This window comes from Plectropomus leopardus, chromosome 22 (assembly GCF_008729295.1).
Source record: "Plectropomus leopardus isolate mb chromosome 22, YSFRI_Pleo_2.0, whole genome shotgun sequence".
In the NCBI taxonomy this organism is placed as follows: Eukaryota; Metazoa; Chordata; class Actinopteri; order Perciformes; family Serranidae; genus Plectropomus; species Plectropomus leopardus.
In genome coordinates, this window is record NC_056484.1 from 23,437,371 (window position 1) to 23,456,582 (window position 19,212).

The 19,212-nt window shown below is 39.4% G+C and overlaps 1 protein-coding gene across 1 annotated transcript in view; it reads left to right on the forward strand.

The window, feature by feature from the left end:
- The window catches only part of efcab6 (EF-hand calcium binding domain 6), a 73,647-nt gene that overhangs the window by 25,835 nt on the left and 28,600 nt on the right, over positions 1 to 19,212 (forward strand). Inside the window, exons 6-11 of the mRNA XM_042510927.1 lie at positions 8,895 to 9,031; positions 12,830 to 12,948; positions 13,979 to 14,091; positions 14,467 to 14,615; positions 14,781 to 14,886; positions 16,876 to 16,962. Of these exons, the coding sequence (XP_042366861.1) occupies positions 8,895 to 9,031; positions 12,830 to 12,948; positions 13,979 to 14,091; positions 14,467 to 14,615; positions 14,781 to 14,886; positions 16,876 to 16,962 (711 nt within the window). The remainder of the gene's footprint in view (positions 1 to 8,894; positions 9,032 to 12,829; positions 12,949 to 13,978; positions 14,092 to 14,466; positions 14,616 to 14,780; positions 14,887 to 16,875; positions 16,963 to 19,212) is intronic.

Genomic DNA, 19,212 nt, shown 5'->3' on the forward strand with positions numbered 1-19,212 from the left:
TTTCTGCTTCCGTTTCAAAATAAAAGTCAACGTCTCTGTTGACAGAATTCCTTCAGTTGTTGACACAAGGTATTTTATTGTGAAATATTGGCAGAACCATGTTATTAGCAATGCAGGAGCTGCAAAACTTCATAAATAAGTGGAATTTGTGCTTATAAATGTGAAAATACATTACATCAGCAGAAGCGTCACAGCAACAAGGCTGCCAGTGTGAAGACTACAAGCATTCAAACCGCTGCAGTTTGGCAAGGCTCCCGTCACACGCTGCAGTATGTACACGCTGCCCTGCATGTTTTTGGAATGTTCAAACCTCACCCCAACCCGGATCTGAACTTGGGCCCCTTTTGCTGTGAGGCATTCAACATAGGGGTGGGGATATGGCTTTACAATGATATGTCATACACAATATATATCTTGAATTTTTAAATGTCCTTTAAACTAATGTTAACTACTAAAATACAATTTTTTTGAATGAACTGCAGTTACAAAAAAGATAAAGTAGCTACTGGCTGAGCAAATCAATGTGCTGCACTCTACAAATGAATACAAATTTAACCTGGTTTAAATTTTAAAAAAAAGAAAATCATTCATTTGCGGTTTTAAAGATCCACTCAGACAGTATCTGTGATGACAGTTTGTTATAAAGACATAATACAACACAAACACCAACCCCTTCTGACCACTCACTATGACTTTCACCACAGTAACAGAGCCAGCTAATCCCAGAGCTGTGCAGGACAACTGATCTAATTCTGTCAGTCTTCACGCTGCGTGTTATTAAACAGCTTGGATATTTGCTAAAATGAGTTGGAGCAATATATCAGTGGTGTTACTTAACAGCACTGAGTGGCATTATTGGGTCAATTCACCCAAATTACAAAACAATAAAAGCATGTTTTGTGGGTTTAATCTGATGGCATTTTGTCATGCAAGTCCACATCAGTCTGACTTTTGCATTGCGGGTGGTTCTAAATACTTAAGTACCCATGAGCCTCTGCTGCTTTGGAGTGAAGATAAATCCACACTGTTCTGAGTTTTCTAAGTAACCTCACCAAAGATGAATAAAGCTTTCACACCATTTTTAAACATTTGTATGTGGGACTTTTTATGCCTGAATTATTTTTGATAATTCTTTTTGCAGTTGTTAGCTGTAATTTTTGTAGGTAAATTTGTGTAGCACATATCTACATCTTTGTAGAGTTTTGTGACTCACAGGAAACTATGATGATAGGTAGTTTATGCAGAAAAGTTGTGGTGATCTGGCAAAATTGCAGTGTCACACTGAATTCACAGAAATTTGTTAAATTTGCGTTAATTGTTGCAAACCTGATTGCAACATCCTGGAGGGGCTGTCTTGTGTAGACACCCACTGATAAAAACAGCTTTATAGCATTGCTAGTGGTCAAAAGCTCTACAGGCAACCTTAACTTATCTAACTGTTATATGCACAGCCTTGTATCTTGGCTTTTTTTTACGCCTCTATTCTGGCGAAAGCTGAGGCTGGAGGCATAATGTTTTCAGGCCGTCTATCTGTCCATCCATCTACATGATATCTAACACCCTTGGAAAATTTCTTCAAATTTGGCACAAACGTCCACTTTGACTGTGATGTACTGATTAGAATTTGAAAGTCAGAGGACACTGTGACCTCTCATTCTCATCAATCCGATATCTCAAGAACTCCTTGAAGGAATTCCTTCAAAGTACAAACAAATGTCCACTTGGACTCAGTCATGTTTAGATTTTGGGGATTGTAGGTTAAAGTTCAAGGTCACTGTGACCCCTTCTGTCCTGTTCTTGTGATCATTATATCTCAAGAACACCTTGAGTGAATTTCCTCAAATTGGGCACTAACGTCATCTTGGATTCAATGATGAACTGATTTGAATTTGGTAGTCAGAGGTCACTGTGACTGTGTGTTTGTGTCAATCTCATGAAAGCAATATCTCAAGAACACCTTGCATTAATTTCTTGGACTCAAGAATGAATATGGTCACTGTGACCTCATGAATCACGTTTTTGGCCATAAATCAAAAGTTCAGACACTATTCATGACAATATTTCACACAAATGCCTAGAAGGATAAAATTATAAAGTGCTGATATTTTATATTCAGTGAAGACAGTTGCTCATCTATGATGACTCGCCCTGGAGAGGTTCAGCTTGGCTTGGATTGCTTGAAATGCCATTAACCTAACATACAAAAGATAATTGAGACATTTAGTAGCAGTAGTCTTAATAGTAATAGTAGTAATAGTTTTTTTTTGAACACGTGAAAAAAACATGTACAAAAGAAAAAAAGACATCATAAAGTAGCCAAACCTTGAATGTCCATAACTCTGAACAATAGAGGTGAGTGGAAAGAAACTGAAACACTGAAAGAGATGTAAACGTAAAAATGAATACATAGAAAATATCATTAATCTCCATAGTACTGGCTGGAAACAGATTTCTCAATACTGGGACAATAAAACTATCTGCGTGGCTAGATACCAACAGAGGTACGGAAGAAAATATGTTGTTTTGCTGTTTGTGTGAACTGACCGTTTAATTGTGCACGAGAATACACTGTGATCAAAGCGATATCAAACCTGACTTTGGGTCCCGGCTGTCGAGATCATACCAATCAGCTGAGAGGGTAACAAGCAGACATGGAGGAAGGACGGGCATGCACACGCAGGGCTTGCTGGATTAGCATATAACAGGCCGGTAAACAAAAACAACAGAGCTTTCATTAATTAAGGACCATGGGGCTGGGTGGGCAGACGGATGGGCGAGGGCTGCTGAGACTCTCGGAGAGCGGCACAGCGCCAGGCCTCCAACCACGCCAACCAGAACACAGCTGCCTAATGGAGCGCTGGCACCGCCAAAAGACGGGGGAGTGCAGAGAGAGAGGGGGTGAAAAAGAGAGAGAGAAAGGGGCTGAAATTGGAGATAAAAAAATAAAATTATCAAGGAATTTGTCAGAGAAAAAAGGCAGAGGGGGGCATGGGCTGAAAGACAAAAGGAAGGAAAGAAAGGGAAACAAAGTTTGCGAGGGAATTGAGTAGAGGAGGAAACAAAGGCAGATAAAAGGAGAGGGGGAGTGTGTGTGCAGAGGGAGAGATGAGATGGAGATAGAGATGGAGATTGGATGATATCCCTCTGTCTCTGTTCATTAATACCGTATGATCTCCTCTCTCCCTCCTTTGTGATTTTAACACATTTCTAATTAGCACAGAATCCTCTAAGTTGGAGCGAGAGGGAGGGAGGGAGGGAGGGGAGAGAATCATATTTATATCTGCCTTTAATAAATTCACTTTCATTTGATCTTTTTTTAAACGCACGGCTGCTGTGGAGCGCCTCTTCTCTTTCCCCTGACTCTGGCAGAATGAAAGGTGGTGTAAATGCAGGGCTAATTGTTATGCTTGTAAGGAAGCCTGAATGCGAGCTGAAGTTGTTAGACTACAAAAAGTGGAGATTTTCAAAGTTTTACTGGAGCACAAAAGTATTTAACCCCTTGAAACCTGGATTGAAAACCAATTTCTTGTGTTGCATTCAGATGAGCAAATTTTTTTTGTGTGTGTGTGTTTTTTTTTTTTTTGTTTGGTTTTTTTTTTCAAAAACATGGGAAAAAAGGCAGTGATCAACTTGGCAAGGAATGTCCTACAAATTGTAAGAAATTAGCAAAATGTGTCAAGAAAATTACAAATAAATTAAAAAGGATTATTAGAGGATTATTAGAAAATTGTCTAAAAATTGGGAAAAATGTTTCAAAAATTTGATTTGATAATTAAAATAATTTTATGTTTAAAATTGTTTCAAAAAAAGTTAAATAAATACATTTTTCAGCATTTTTGGGGTCTTTTTTGTTTTTGTTTTTATTTTTTCTGATTTTCAGGTAATTTTTCTTCAACGTTTTCACTAATATCTGCAAATTTTTGGGCCATGTCTTGTGAAGTTGCCCGTTGTCCTTTCTCACTGAAAGTTTTTGAAAGGAATCACACCAATTTGCTCAGAATTCAAAGGGTTAAACCTTTGAATTCACATGACAATAATAGGGCAATGAGCAACTTGGTAAGGAATGCTCCACAAATTGCAAAAAAAAAATTATTTTAAACAAGCAAGGGAAATTTATTTCGGGAAAAAAGAAAAAATCTAGGTCAAAACTTTGTTTATTGCCAATTATCATGATTACATATTTAAAATGTTGCAGAATTATTATTTTAAAGAATTTTTAATGCTTTTATTTTTATTTTTTATTTTTTCAAAGCTAATTTTCAGGTCATTTTTCTCATACTTTTTAGAAAAATCTTGCAAATTTTTGAGACAGTAGTAGTTTATTTTGTTGCCCATTGCCTTCTTCCAGTGTTTTTGACAGAGTAAGCTGATTTGCTCATGTTTCAAAGGGTTAAGGTGTGGAAATCTGGAATTACAGAAACAAAACCCGGAACCGCTTGTTTTCAGAGGTCAGCATCTTGTATATTTTCTCTTGACTTTACTCCATCTGCTCTACTTTGCGTCTTTGTGGAGACAATGTCAGTGTAACTGCACATGAGGGACGCTCCCTCCACGCCTTTCACTGAGAGACTTGGCAGCTCGTCTAATCAGAGTGCAATTAGACAGAGACTTCTCTGGGCGACAGAAGACTCTGATTACCCAAGAGTCAACGGGGGTATATTTAGTATCTCTGCTCCCGTTCCTCGGTGGTTAGCATGCCGCCCCCGAGCTATGCAGCGAGCTGGTGCGTGGCAGAGACATTGGAAGGCGGGCCGGGGCTGGACTTGGCCAGGGCGCTTAGTCGTTCAGACTGACTCCAACTGAGCTCTGACAATGTTAACCTGATCCAAAGCGTCATCATGCAGCAGCCCGGGGTATGAAGGGCTTCCAAATTACACATGTATATAATCTCTTTGTGCCTGTAGCTCCTCAGTGCTCTGATCCCAGACTGCTCACTGTGTTAGTCAGAGTCAGGCTCATATATCGCCTTACCTACAGGGAGGGCCCATATTGCAGCCGCTTTTAAATGCAGTCCAGTATCTCTTGGAATTCTGTACATTTTGGACAGCTCCGCAGCTCATGATTACTATCAAGGTGCCAGCTTTCAGTACCAATGTGGAAAGTAGCATGTCCTTTATGTAGCCAGTAAAGGGAGTGGAAATGGTTTAGAGAGTGGTGGGTGAGGTGGTTGATGTCCATTAAGTGTGTGAGACTTTTATAAAAGATACTAGAGTTTGTTCCAGTTTAGTCACAGACCTGGATCTGGGAAAGGAAACATTTTGAACTGCAGCGAGTGTGCTAGTTACTTGTACTTGTACTTGTAATGCTAGTTACTTTGAGCTTTTCAGATTAATAAATACACAATAGAAACCCATAGAATGTTAAGATTCTCACACCTGTTTTCCTTATTGAACAGAGAAATACAACTGCACACCTTTTGAATTCAACCTTTTCTTGGTCATGGAAGACTGATGAGGTGTCATCGCCTCATTAATTCATATAACACACTTTATTTAAACAAAATAAAACTCACCAGAACCTGTTTTCGTTGCTTGTAATCTAGTTAAGAAATCCTTTGTTCCAACAATCACCAGCTCCATTTTGGTTGAAATAAATCCTTAATTCACAAACTTAAACCCATTATACAGAATGCAATTTGGGCTGTCCCAGATGAAAGATGACCATCGTGACAGAAACATGTCAATATCTTGGTTCAGGTATCTGGTTTTGGCTCTAAAATGGTGGTCCTATGTCACACAGTGAGAGAGGTTCAAGCATGGCCGTTGTCTCGGCCATCATTGTCTTTAATGCTAAATGCTAATCGATGCTAATAAATACTTCGCCCCAAGCTCTCGTTGGAGTCTGGCGTGCCAAGTTGGCCTTTTTTCTATAGCCACGACCGCGTCCGCCTTCTTCCTCCTCTTCTCTTTTTCAACACACATAAATGCCACTATAGTGAGGGCTCTATATGTTTGTTTATGTTTTAAACATAATCTACTACAGTGGTGTAGATTGATGACACATGCTGAGGATGTTTTGTCCTTGCATATTGACATCACTGGACATGCTTAATAGCTTGCGATTCAGTCTGCATACATCAAACTTTATGTTGTACCCAAATATATTAAATCCACGTCGTAGAGTGTAGCTGCACTAAAATTATAAGACTGCAAAAATCTCAGTCTGCAGGAGGCTTTAGATGTAAAAAACATTATTCCCCACATTTCTCTGCATGCTGGCAGCTGGCTGTTTACAGTCCTGTAACTTCCCTTTCCCCACCACTAAGTGTTGCTGTGCCTTTCAGCTCAGCTGACTGTTCCACCAGTAGAAACTGGAGACTGAGCTCTGGTGGTTTGTGCTGTGCACTACATACAATTAATAGAAAGAGGAGCACCTGTATTTATAACAGCATTGAAAAACATACATTTAGGATTTACCCTGGTATACTGTAATACCATCATACCACCCAATCTTAAGCAACAGGGTTACCAGTAGGGCTGGGCATCATTTAAGAAAACATAACAACAGTACCTTTAAACGAATACAAATGGAGTGCTTCATTCAATACCCATATTATAAATGGAGTGGTGTGTACATTGTAAAACTTAAATTAATAGCCTGGGCTTTAATCTGCTTTAACTGATGGAGAGATAGAAAGACACAGAGACAGTGTTACAACAGTCATTTTATGGCACTTTAGGATTAACGCACCCATTATACCAACTGTTGTTTTTTAATGGAATGGTGTGATTATTGTTTTTATTGTAAGTGTGGAGATGTTATCTGACTATCTAACTCTTGTTCCTATTCAAACAAAGCTGGCCACCGGTGTTGTTAGACATTGATATTTAGGTTGTGATGTCTGGTGACCAAAGAAACTGAAGCTGCTGCTGAGTGAAAACTCCACACCACGGCAAGTTTTGAGAGTCTGCTCGGCATTTTCTGTATGTCAGATAGTAAACAAGCTAATAGCGCTAACTACGGGTCGTAAATGTGCAACAATATATTTTGCCGACACTAGATATCAAACAAAAGCCAGAGACGGTATTGTATTAAAGTACTGTTAGCTGCAAATTCACCACGACCGAGCAGAATGCCAAAGATTAGCATGAAAGTCATGAGCACTCACTCCACAGCAAAATCTGGGGACCAAAACATCCCCAGAAGTACACTGCACAGGATACTGTATTTGTATCTGTATTTTTTTTTTAAATGACTGCTCGACTTGAAGCAATCTCAGTTGTCAGAGGGGTATCCGACTGATGTTTTGAATCTCTGACTTTATTTAATAGGGCTGCCCCTTGAAATGGGGTAACTATAATGAAAAAGAAAAAATGTGTGGGAACCTTGTTAAAGGCTTTAAATTGGGCAAATGAGAAAAACTCCAAGGTGTTCTGAGTCCCGAGTATTATCAGAGCCATTAATATTACTCCAGACACCGTGGCTGTAACTAAGGCCTCCCGAACTTAAGAAGCTGGTAAATCAGAGTTTCATCTGTAATGTTCTGTGAGTTTTAATAGAATATTTAGTGTCACATGATGCTCTCTAACAATTGTTTTTCAGCATTTCTTGGCCCGTGACCTTGTTTTTAGACTCCAGGATTCTCATTAGCCCGGCAGTTAATGAGCTGTCAAGTTGTCATGTGAATTGTGCTCATGACATACTTTTCTAAGCTATTTTCTCTGGCATAAAATGGTCTAACGAAACAATGATTTACTTCAAGACTGTGACATTCAAGTTATATGTATGTCCAACAAATTCCTCACTGCAGCTTAACCACCTCTGCTTTAACTGTAGCCCTTTGAAACCTGAGCAAATTGTCTTGATTTCTTTCAAAAAAATGGGAAAAAGAGAGAGTAACGAAAGCAAAAACGACCCAGAAATTAGCAAGAAATTAGCAAAAAAACGGAAAGAAAATTACCTGGAAATTAGTGGAAAAACCTGTAACCTAATTTCAAATATGTAACTGTAATAATTTTTCTGTGATTTATTTTTTCCCTATTAAAAATTAACAAATACTTAAAAAATAATATTCTAAATCTACTAATTTCTTGAAATTTGTGGAACATTGCTTACCAAGTTGCTCATTGCCTTTTTCCCATGTCTTTCTTTTTTCATAAAAAGTATAATAATTCTGTAACCTAATTTTATACATGTTATCATATGTATAGTTTTTCTCAAGCCTTTTTCTTTTTTCCCTAGAGATTTTTCTCTATTTAAAAAAACAAACAACCAAAAAACGTATTCTAAATCTAATAATTTCTTGCAATTTGTGGAACATTACTTACCAAGTTGCTGATTGCCTTTTTTTCCTGTGTTTAAAAAAAATCACCCCAATTTGCTTTGGGTTTAAAGGTTTAAATACTTGTGAAAGACATTCGAACATCTGAAAGCAGCACAAGAAAAATGGTGTTATTCCAAGTTTCGGAGAGTTAATCTACTTAAAGCTTTGCTATTGAAGATCCGTAAATGAAATATTTGCAACTGCAGTTAAGTAATGAGTAGATATTATCCTTCAGATCAGATCACCTGTAAGAATATTTCCCAGTCTTCAGTCATGGAACACAGGAGCTCATCCATTTCAAGCTGCTGTTGTAAACCTTAAACCTCTCCGTCTGTGCTGCGCTGACCCATAATCCCCCTTAGTGCCCTCCCTCCTCCTCCTCTCTCTGTTTCATCTGTCTCCCAGCCATCTTTGCATCTCCCCTCCCTCCCTCCCGCCTCATCACTTGTCAGCACTTTGGGGAATCGACCCGGGCTTCCACAGATCAAGGCGGGCGTGTCAATAACCATGTTCACAGAGATGAAAGCTCCGGCGAGCCGAGCCTCACAAGTCGCTCTGGTTCAGGAGTTCACAGGCACCGATGAGGTGTAGTGTTGCTGTTGCTGTCAGTCACTGTGTGTGAACCCCGCAGATCGGAGGCAACCTGAGGACTGTGATCAGAGTGTTCGGACTGTTTGACTACAACCGAAAAGGACATGTCCAGCGGCACGAGTTCCGCCGCATCCTGGACAACTACTGCATCCATCTGACAGACAAGGAGTTTGAGAGGTGAGGATGGTGGTAAACATCGCAGTTGACACAACAGATCACTGTCAAATTTGTCCACACACACACACACACACACACACACACACACACACACACACACACACTCACACTCACACACACACACACACACACACACACACACACACACACACACAGAGAAGCTTACTGCTTACTAAGGTGCAAACATTCACATTCTGTCCCAAAAACTGCTATATAGCACTGCATTCCTAGCACTGGGTATTGGTAGCTAGTACTATTGAAACCTCTCCAGTCAAACGAGACCTACATTCGATGCATTTTGTACTGGGGGTCAGATCCTAGACAGCCCCAGCTCTCTGTCAGATCAGCACACTTTCTGTGGCTGCCCTCTCCGAAGCTGCTATCAAAGACCGAATAGTTAGTTAGTTGAGCAAAACATAGCAGCAGTGGCTAACATCAATGACTGAACCATTAACCGTTAGGGCCCACTTTAATATTACTCACACTCGTATCACTCTACAAATAAAATTAGCTTTTCAAAACCAAACATTACAAAATATTATAGATTGATATGTTTTTCTACTCTAATTTAGTTTATTTTTTTAACTAACATCAGTAGTAGTAGTAGTAACATCAGTAAATATCATATTAAAAGCCAAGTTTTTACCATGATGCCATTATGTTTTTAGATGAAATACCCCCACAAAAACACTATACTATACTATACTATACTATACTATAATATATTTCAATATACTATATGCTAAGTACATTTTTTGTTTGATGATGACAGTCGGGGATATATCAGTTATTAGCAACAGCATTGATTGTGGCAGTGCACTTTGTGGAAATAGCATGTATTTTCTCCATATACCCTATATGGTAAAAAAAGACACCATCAGGTGTAAAATTAATTAATGACAGGGAGTGGGGTGCCACTGTAATGGCATTCTGTGATGTCACTCTAATATCTGACATTTTTTGTGATCTGTGAGTGCAGCGCAGTAGGCAGTAGGCAGTAGGCAGAGTTCTTTTTTTATCTCCTTTGCAGCTGAATGTCACTTGTGAGGAAGATAATTGATCTGTTGATATGTTCACAGCTGATCAGACTGATAGATGAGAAAAGGTATTTGGATATTTTTGTAAGTGAAAGAGAGTTTTAGGCCCAGCAGAATGAACGGTTTAGTTTAGCTTTTAATGCGCCTGACGTTCTGATGCGCATCTTTGCTTCTACTGCGCTAAAAAAGAACCCAACAGTGTTTTAGTTCTGCTCCTAATTAACAGTTCAGCTCCACTGAGACTATGGCGGGACAAATTAGACTACGGCGGCCCGCCATAATCTTGGTTATTAATGAGAAACACGCTTTCTCACAACCATTGTGTCTGATACTGACACCGAAAAACGTCACGTCTGTGTGTGTGACACACAGCTGTCTCCTGGTTACTCTTTGTCACACGTTGTTATGCCGCTGTGCCAGCAATAGCCGAGTCCAGAACACATTTGCTTTCTGATTAGATTTTGGTGGTTATAGGTCAAAGGTCAAGGTCACTGTGACCTTGCATCTGCCTCACTTTTGTGAATGTGATATCTCAATAATAGCTTGGGAGAATTTCTATAAATTTGACACAATTATCCGCTTAAACTAAAAAATGAATTGATTAGAATTTGTTGGCCAAAGATCAAGGTCACTGTGACCTCATCAAATATTTTTTTTTGCCATAACTCAAAAATTCATATGCTTATTATAACAAAGTTATACATTGACATCTACTTGGATAAAATTATGAAGAGTTGACATTTTATAGCCAAAAGGTTGAAGGTCAACTTCACCGTGACATCATAATGTCCTGCAAAAACACTTTTCTGTCCATTACATCATATCTCAGGAACAGAAGTGGAAACGTTTGGTCCATTACTGAACTGATGACACTAATGTTGAAACTGTGCTGATTGTAGAGATCTTATGTGCTGCTGGGGGAAGATGTGTGTGAGGCACCAGATAGTGGTAATTCTAGTTCAAATTGTTAAAGCATCATGGTTAGGTTTAGGCAACACAACTAACTGGCTAGGGTTAGCTAGGGTTAGCAAAATGTCATGTTTTGGGTTGAAATGACTACACAATTGTCATTAATCCATCGTGTGTGACATAAGTTGCCTATTTGACAGACAGATTGAAGTTACATAACATCATGTTAAAACACCACCAACTTTTGGTTTCACATGGCAGACAAACTGCAGTTTCCTGGCTAAAAGTCTGTTTGAGTCCTCCACTTCCCTTGCTCCCTGCATGAACTTTCTCACTTTTTATTCTTTGAGCTTCACAGATGCGTTTACACTGGAATAAGCTGAAAGCCTAGTGCATCTCATAGAGACGCCAAAGGATGCTGTCAGCCTTCCACAGGGTGTGGCAAAGTTCTGATGACCAGGGGGGAACACAGGCTGTCATACTGTCAATGGACTGAAAGACTGTGTTTTGAAATACAATGACTAAATCATTTAAGGTTGTCTTTTGCTTTGCTTTCAAATGTCTTCATTAATGAATGGATGTCCCTCTTACAGCAGCTCACTGTCCTTTGTACTATATCACGTACACTCACACACACACAAACATACACACACTCATGCACTCTTCATTCCACACCGGAGCTCTGATTGGCCCGACCCTGTGTGAACCCAACAGTTTCTGTCCTAGCCTGACCTGATCCTGACCCACAGCAGAGTCTGATTAAAACCAGAATTTGTTCTGTTAAAAATAGGTCTGTTGTATATTACATTTTATATATTATAAATTAAATCAATTTTAAAGATTTAATAGATGTATTACAAGATAAGAGCTGGCATCTTTTCTTGCACCACTTCTTCTTCTCTGTCTTGTCATCTCGTGTATTCGGCAAAGCAGGCAGTGTTCCTCGGTGTGTCTAGTATGCATGGCGATGGCGATGCAGCACGTTGATGTTGATCAGCACTCTCCGCTGCATGTTATTTACATCTCCTCCACTGCTGAGGAGGGAGAAGCAGAAACTACCAACCAGTTCACCTTGCAGCCTCCCTTTCTCTTCCATCCCTCTCTCGTCTGCTTTCTCTCTCCACCCTCTTTCTCTCTCTTTCCCTCTTGACTCAGTCCATTAAAACTCTTGCCAAAGTGTCCTTTAAACATGTGACAGATCACATCAGTTTCATAAAGAAATCTAATAAATAAACATAAATTTGTTGAATCGAGCTGGAGGGAATAGTGAGAAATTAAAGCCTGGCCTGGCCCGAACCCGGCGGGTCGGGTCAGGCTCTGGCGAGTTCGGGGAGAGAATCAAAGCTTTATTCTACACTCCACAGCTACAGGTCTGAACACACACACTCCGTCATCCAACCAGCACAGCCCGGCTCTCTGCAGTATTCTCAGCGGTGGGTTTGCTGGCTAGGATGAGATCACTGGCACTAACTTTGTGGTCAGCCATTGTCTCAGGATGACCGCGTGCTAATCAATGTTTCAAACTTCGGGCCCTGCAGTCAAATCCATTTCAGAAATGCTCCTTCACTTTTTGGATGTAGCTCTAGAGGATTGTATGTGACAGGTTCATTTTCAATGGCTTTAATTGGTTTTAGTGCTCAGGTCTCTCTCTCTCTCTCTCTCTCTCTCACACACACACACACACACACACACACACACACTTGTGCTGTGCGTGAGAACAGATAGAGCAGAGCATAAAGCATGACCTCTTTTCTTTTCTACCTCTTTTGGATGTTCCTGACATTATAGTCACACGTGAAACTGTACTTTTTAATGAAATATAAATATCCTGCATGTGTTTACTTTATACTAGGCTGTGGAATCATTACAGTCCCAATAACACATCCACCATCTCCTATGAACTATTCCTGGACCAGCTCGGCTTCAGTGACAGCCATAACTTAAGGATCGCTCCAGTCTGCACTAAACTAGGTATGGGAACAGTTAAATTATGGAACTCATCCAAATCAGTAAATGACTGTGGAAAAAAATATTATCTTACACTGATGCTAACATGCTCAGAATGACTACACATAAGCGTCTTTAGCAAATATTGTTAAAAATGGTTGCTGTCTTAGTTTAGCATTTTAGCATGTATACAGTATAGACAAATAGGAAAAGGAAATGTGCAGTTCCTCACAATGTGCAATTATTCATGTGCAATTGGTGTAAATATTTCTTCAACTGTTGAATTTTACATTTTTTTATACTCATTATACTGTTCATTATGCTTTCTTTATTTTCCTTGCTCTTGTCTTGTCTTGTTCTCTCTTGTCTCATCTTGTCTTAAAACATTTGCAACTATGCAGAGTTGCTGTGGTTTTCTTCATGTCAAATAAACTTGAAAATCCTAAGGTAAAGGGAATTTTTTCAGTCTGGCTCCTATTCTCACATGTTTTTGTATCCTATTCAAACATTTTTTGAATTTGGTCCAGTATTGAAGCCAGGCTGCGATGTAAACATTCAGGGCGTGCTCACAACATCAGTTTATGTCCACTAAAACTGCATGTTTTTGCCACTGACAGACTCAGATTGTTAGTTTAAGTGTCGGACAACATTAAATTGATTTCTTTGAAAAACATGGGAAGAAGGCAATGAGGCAAAGACAGGAAAAAAGACCAAGACATTAACAAGAAGTTAGTTTTTTCAAAAAAAGTACAAGCAAATTAGATAAAATAAAATAACAAAAAAAAGTAAAAACAAGGGAATGATCTAGGGAAACTTCTCAAAGCATTAAAATAATAATTCTGTAAATTAATTTCAAATATGTGACTATGATAATTATGAATATAGTTTTTCTCTTGCCTGTTTCTTTCGGCTGAAAACCTCCACATGATTAAAAACAGATTGCAAAGTCAGATGCAAAAGCAAATTATTTCATGAAATCAAGTCTCACACACTCTTTTGGCCATATGTGTAAAGTAAAAACCAGTGTCAAAATTTTTAACAATGTGTTTTGTAGAAGTGTCCAGACCAGGGACGACTCCACCTGACAGAGTCAAACAGAAGAAGCAGAGACCAGAATCTATATCCAGTCTGCGACCCAGGACTCGGCAGACTCTCTTCTATGACAAGGTAGAGACTCTGTGTGTTTGACTGCTCCTGTGTGCGTGTCACCATCTGGCCCTCTCCAAGGCATTATCCTGTTTGAGGACGGAGGGCTAAATTGGCTCTAAGTGGCGCGTCAGGATGCAAACGGCAGAGGGAACACTTCTAATTAAAATGTTTGCCCAGAAAAATCAGCTCCCGAGTTAGTGTGTTAATCACAGCTAATTTGTGGGAACAGTGGCAGAAACGCTCCTCTCTTGCATCCCAGAGCCGCACTGGGATGTTCTCCATGGCAACCAGAAGCGGAGATGACTCACTTCCTGTCTATATTGAGGAGAGAAAAATGAAACAAAGAGAAAGGTCAGTCTGTAAAATATGAATGTTTGTTATTCTTTCGAACAGATGTGCATGAACTGTGTGCTGCTTTGGCGAGCACTGCAGGCCTTTGACACCAGCCGCTCCGGCCTGGTTGAGCAGGACGTCCTCAGGGCCGTTCTCAGCAGCTTTGTATTTCCCATGAACCCTCACTCCTTCCAGAAGCTGACCAGCCGGTAGGGAGAGCAATAATTTATTTATCTTTCTTCTCCCTGTTTCTGCCGACCTGCTCTGCCTCGACCTTGCTGCCCTTTTACTCTTTAAATCTTAAAATCCAGCTCTCATCTATTCTGTGTGATGTATTTTTCATGCATGTGTATGGATTGTGTGTGTGTTTGCAGTTATGGTGTGCGAGTAGCGGGGCCCGTGAGGTGGAAACACTTCTTGGGCCACTTTATGAGCCCGATGAAAGAAGAGGGCGACACAGATGTTGACACTGACAGGTCAGTTTGCCCTCTCCTTTTTTTAGTTATTCCATACATGGAAACTCAGTCAGGTAACGAAAAAGAAACAGAACAATGCAAAGAGAACATAAGAAAAACAAGAAAGACAAAACAAAAAAACATGCAGGATGAACTGTACATAACTATATACATAAGGGGTATCAAACCAAAGTATCAAACAAAAATATTTAGCATTTTCCAAATGTCCAGTGTTTTCTTAGCTTTGCCATTTTTCAGTCTGTATAATGTTTGCATATAATGTCCTATCTTTTTCTTAATTCTTATATTTTTTATTTTTTTAATATATATTTTTTAGGGCTTTTATTGCCTTTATTTGATAGGACAGACAGACAGCGTGAAAGGCGGAGAGAGAGAAAGGGGATGACATGCAGCAAAGGGCCAAGGTTGGACTTGAACCAGCGGCTGCTGCAGCGAGGACACCACCTCTGTACATGGGGTGCCTGCTCTACCAAATAAGCCACAGAGCTCCCCAAATTCTTGTATTTTTCTGAGTCCATTTACATTCACAAATGTGATATTTTCCATACAAAAAAAGTTCAAAATATATATATTTTTTCCCAAATATCAACTCAATTGTAATCATACAAAAATATATCTCTTTTTTTCTAACACTTGAACCAGTCAGTGTTTGAAAGAAATATTCTTTATATCCAAAATAATTTAACACAAGGGCTCTGATAGAATAGGTGACAAATACTTTTGGTTTCATCATTACAAAAGACACAATTTGTAATCCATGTCCCTAAATCTGATTGACCGGATAATTTAAGGTATGATTTAAAGGAAACTTTTATAACTTTTTTGGAGAGACAGTATAAAATTCCAAACAGTGTTCCATTTCATATTTTCATATTTAGATTTCCAAACTGCTGTGCCAAAGAGTTGTGGTTTAAATCTTTAAACTGGTTTCAGTTTGCCCTGCTCACACATGGAGCCTCCACATGTGCTGAGGTCATCACAGGTTATTCACACGTCTCCTATCATCTGTGTTGAGTCTGTTGTAATGTAAAACTGAACTTCGCTGTAGAACAGAAACACCATATTGTGTGCATCTTCCAGCCATCTGCAGCTCCATATTTTTTTCTTTTTGTCTTCTTACTCGCTGTTCATTGTAGAATTGCACAAATGAATTCTGCCTTTCTTTCTGTCAACATTATTGAGAATGCAGTCATTATATTGGGATAAACTGTGGTGGACTGGATTCATCTGTACATCGTGAGCATGAAAGCGGCTCTGCACCGGCTAAGCAGGCTCTAACCATTCAAAAAGGCTGATTAAAATATGTAAGTGAGTTAAAACAACTTATAGAATAAATAAAAACATGTAGCGTCTGCCCAGACTTAGGCTGGATTTATGCTTGACGCAAAGGGTTAATGGCAGTCCCGCTGTAGATACCCTCAGCATAGGTTTTTAAATTTAAGTTCAGGGTGTAAATTCAGAGGTTTTTTTGTGAATACAGTGCAGGCAGAGCTCTCCATGAGTGTTTTTTTCCCCTCAGCAGCAGTTTGTGTCTTCATTCATTGATCAGTTCAGCCCTGATCACAACAGATCAATGAATGCGAGGCGGAGCTGCTGCTTGTTTGTAAATGGAAACTTAGACCCAGCAGAATGGACAGTTTCACTTTCAATCTGCATGAGATTCTGCTGCTCCTTCTGTGCCCAGAGTACCCTCTGACAGTGTGGTGGTATAACTAACCATGTGGTATATGTAGTTCAACAGTGCCCCTAATGAATGGTCCAGCTCCAAACGTAGAAAATCTATCTGTGGTGTCAAATACTTTAACCATGGAGGGCCGCCACAAATAAAAGAAAGTGTGGGAACCTTGGTTCAGCAACGTGTTCTGTACAAGAGAGAGAGAATGGAGAGAATAGCCAGTAAGCCACAAGAGGTTTCTAACTTCTTTCTTTCTTTCTCTCTTTCTTTCTTTCTTTTCAATTGTTTTTACTTTTCCTTTCCTCTCCTCTCAGGGAGTGGGAGCATCCTGCCGCAGAGGCAAACGGCTTGGATCTTCAGGACATTAACCCTCGACTGAGAGAAATCTTCCACCTGCTGGACACGGTAGGAGCCTGAATGTGAATAACAGCAAAAAAATGGAGTGATGAATCTCCTTCTCGCACTAAAGACACAGTGAGATGCTTTCAAACCTCTCCCTTATTTGCATCACCTTGCAAAAACTGCAGTGAGAGACAAGACAGAAGTGATTTGAATGTGATCAGACAGGACACAGGGGAGTAATCTCAGCAGATTGCAAAGAGACAAAGGCACATGCTCAGGTGTACGCTTTAAATATAAATGCCAGACAGCTTTACAGATGAGCCAATCATCATGCGCAGCTTTTTGATGGCCATAAACATGATTAGATGATTGCATATGGCCACTGGTTAGCCACTCAGTCACTAGCCATATGTTCGTCTGACAGCCGTCCCCTTCAACACGCCTCCGCATCCAGTTCTGCCTCTTTAATTTCAAATCAGTCTTCTTCAGCTGGATGAAACTTTGGAGTTTGACTAAACTTTGGGGAAAGGGGGGGCTGAATTTCCATTAATTCACAGTTATGTTTGATGTTGCTGCCGCCACTCACAAAACAACAGTCGGCTTCCAAGTTGGAGGAAGAGTGTGTATATGTGTGTATGTGTGTGAAGCCTCTCCCAGATATGAATCACACATATCTATCTGCCAAAATCTCCTCCTTTTAATGGCATGGGAGGGAAAAAAAATCCATCCATCAACTGTTTTAATAATCTATTCAGCGGGTGGGAGATCAAACAAGAGTGTCCTCACACCGCCAGCCAATAATGAGCTTTTTCACTCAGGCACGTTTCAAGCCAACTATGGTTTTTCGGCTATCTCTGGGGAAGCATTCATGAGCTCCCAAGACTTGCTATGATTCACATTGTTTGTGTATGATTCACAATGTAACGTACACATCAGATGGATGCACTGTGGTGCCAGGCCATAATTAGTCCTATCATAATATTACAGCGCCTTATCATATAAGCCACTTAAATATTGAGTATCATAATACAGCATCAACATATGTGGTCCACTGTTAATGGAAGCCAGTGTAATAGTCCTTCAGTAAAGGAACTCTGTGCTTTGTGGGAATGTATTTGATTTATCTCTTAACTCTAATTTATGACATTTGCCCAGTTGTAAATATTTGTGTTTATATACATTATACATAATGGAAATTGATATGTGTAGGTAAAAATTGTGTTAAATTAAGATAGTAAAAATAATGAACATAGCTACCATGATGTTCCCCATTAGTTCATTGGACTGCTGCTTTGATGCCTCGCCATCTTGGTTTTTGGGAGCCACAAGTGACCATATTTGGGCGCAGGATGGAGATTTGGAAGAGAGAGGGGAGGATCTCGCTCTATTGTGGCACCTTGTAGACAACCTTCCACTCAAAACGGCCACAACCTTAATTAGATGTAACTTAAAATCTAGGATTTGAGGAAATTTCTAATATTTTAGGACATTTATAGGATTTTAGGACAACACTAAGACTTAAGGATGTTTCTAGGATTTCAGCATGTTTCTAGGATTTAAGGATGTTTCTAAGATTTTAGGACATTTTGAGGATTGCAGACATTTCTAAGATTTTTGTACGTTTCTTGGATTGTAGGACATATGAAGGATTTTGTGACATTTGTAGGATTTAGGGAATTTATTTTACAAAATTTCTCAGATTTAAGGACCTTTCTAGGATTTTAGGACATTTCTAGGATTTAAGGATGTTTTTAGGATTTTGGGACATTTCTAGGATTATAACATATTTCTTGGATTTGGGACATTTCTAGGATTTTAGCATGTTCACAGGATTTAGGATGTTCCTAGGATTTAAGGAAATTTTTTAGGATTTTAGTTTCCATGCTTTTAGACATTGCTTTTTCATTATAAGAATTTCAGGAAATTTGTAGGATTAAGGACATATCTAGGATTTAAGAACATTTCCAGGATTTCAGTACATATCTATGATTTTAGGACATGTCCAGGATTTCAGGATGTGTCTAGGATTTTAGGACCTTACTGGGACTTTGGGACATTTCCGGGATTTCAGGACATTTCCAGGATTTCTGGATATTTAGTAGGATTTTAGGTCATTACTGAGATTTTAGGATGTTTCTAGGCTTTTAGGACACTAGGGTGTTACTAGTGTGAGGGGTTAAACTCTATTTTGATGCTGTTTTATGCTGTTTTCATGTTTTATGCAGTGTGAATCAACACATTTTTATTGTAAATTAGAAAATGATTAGGGGGCCACTCAGCAATCTATCTGGGGTCAGACTTGTATCACCTGTA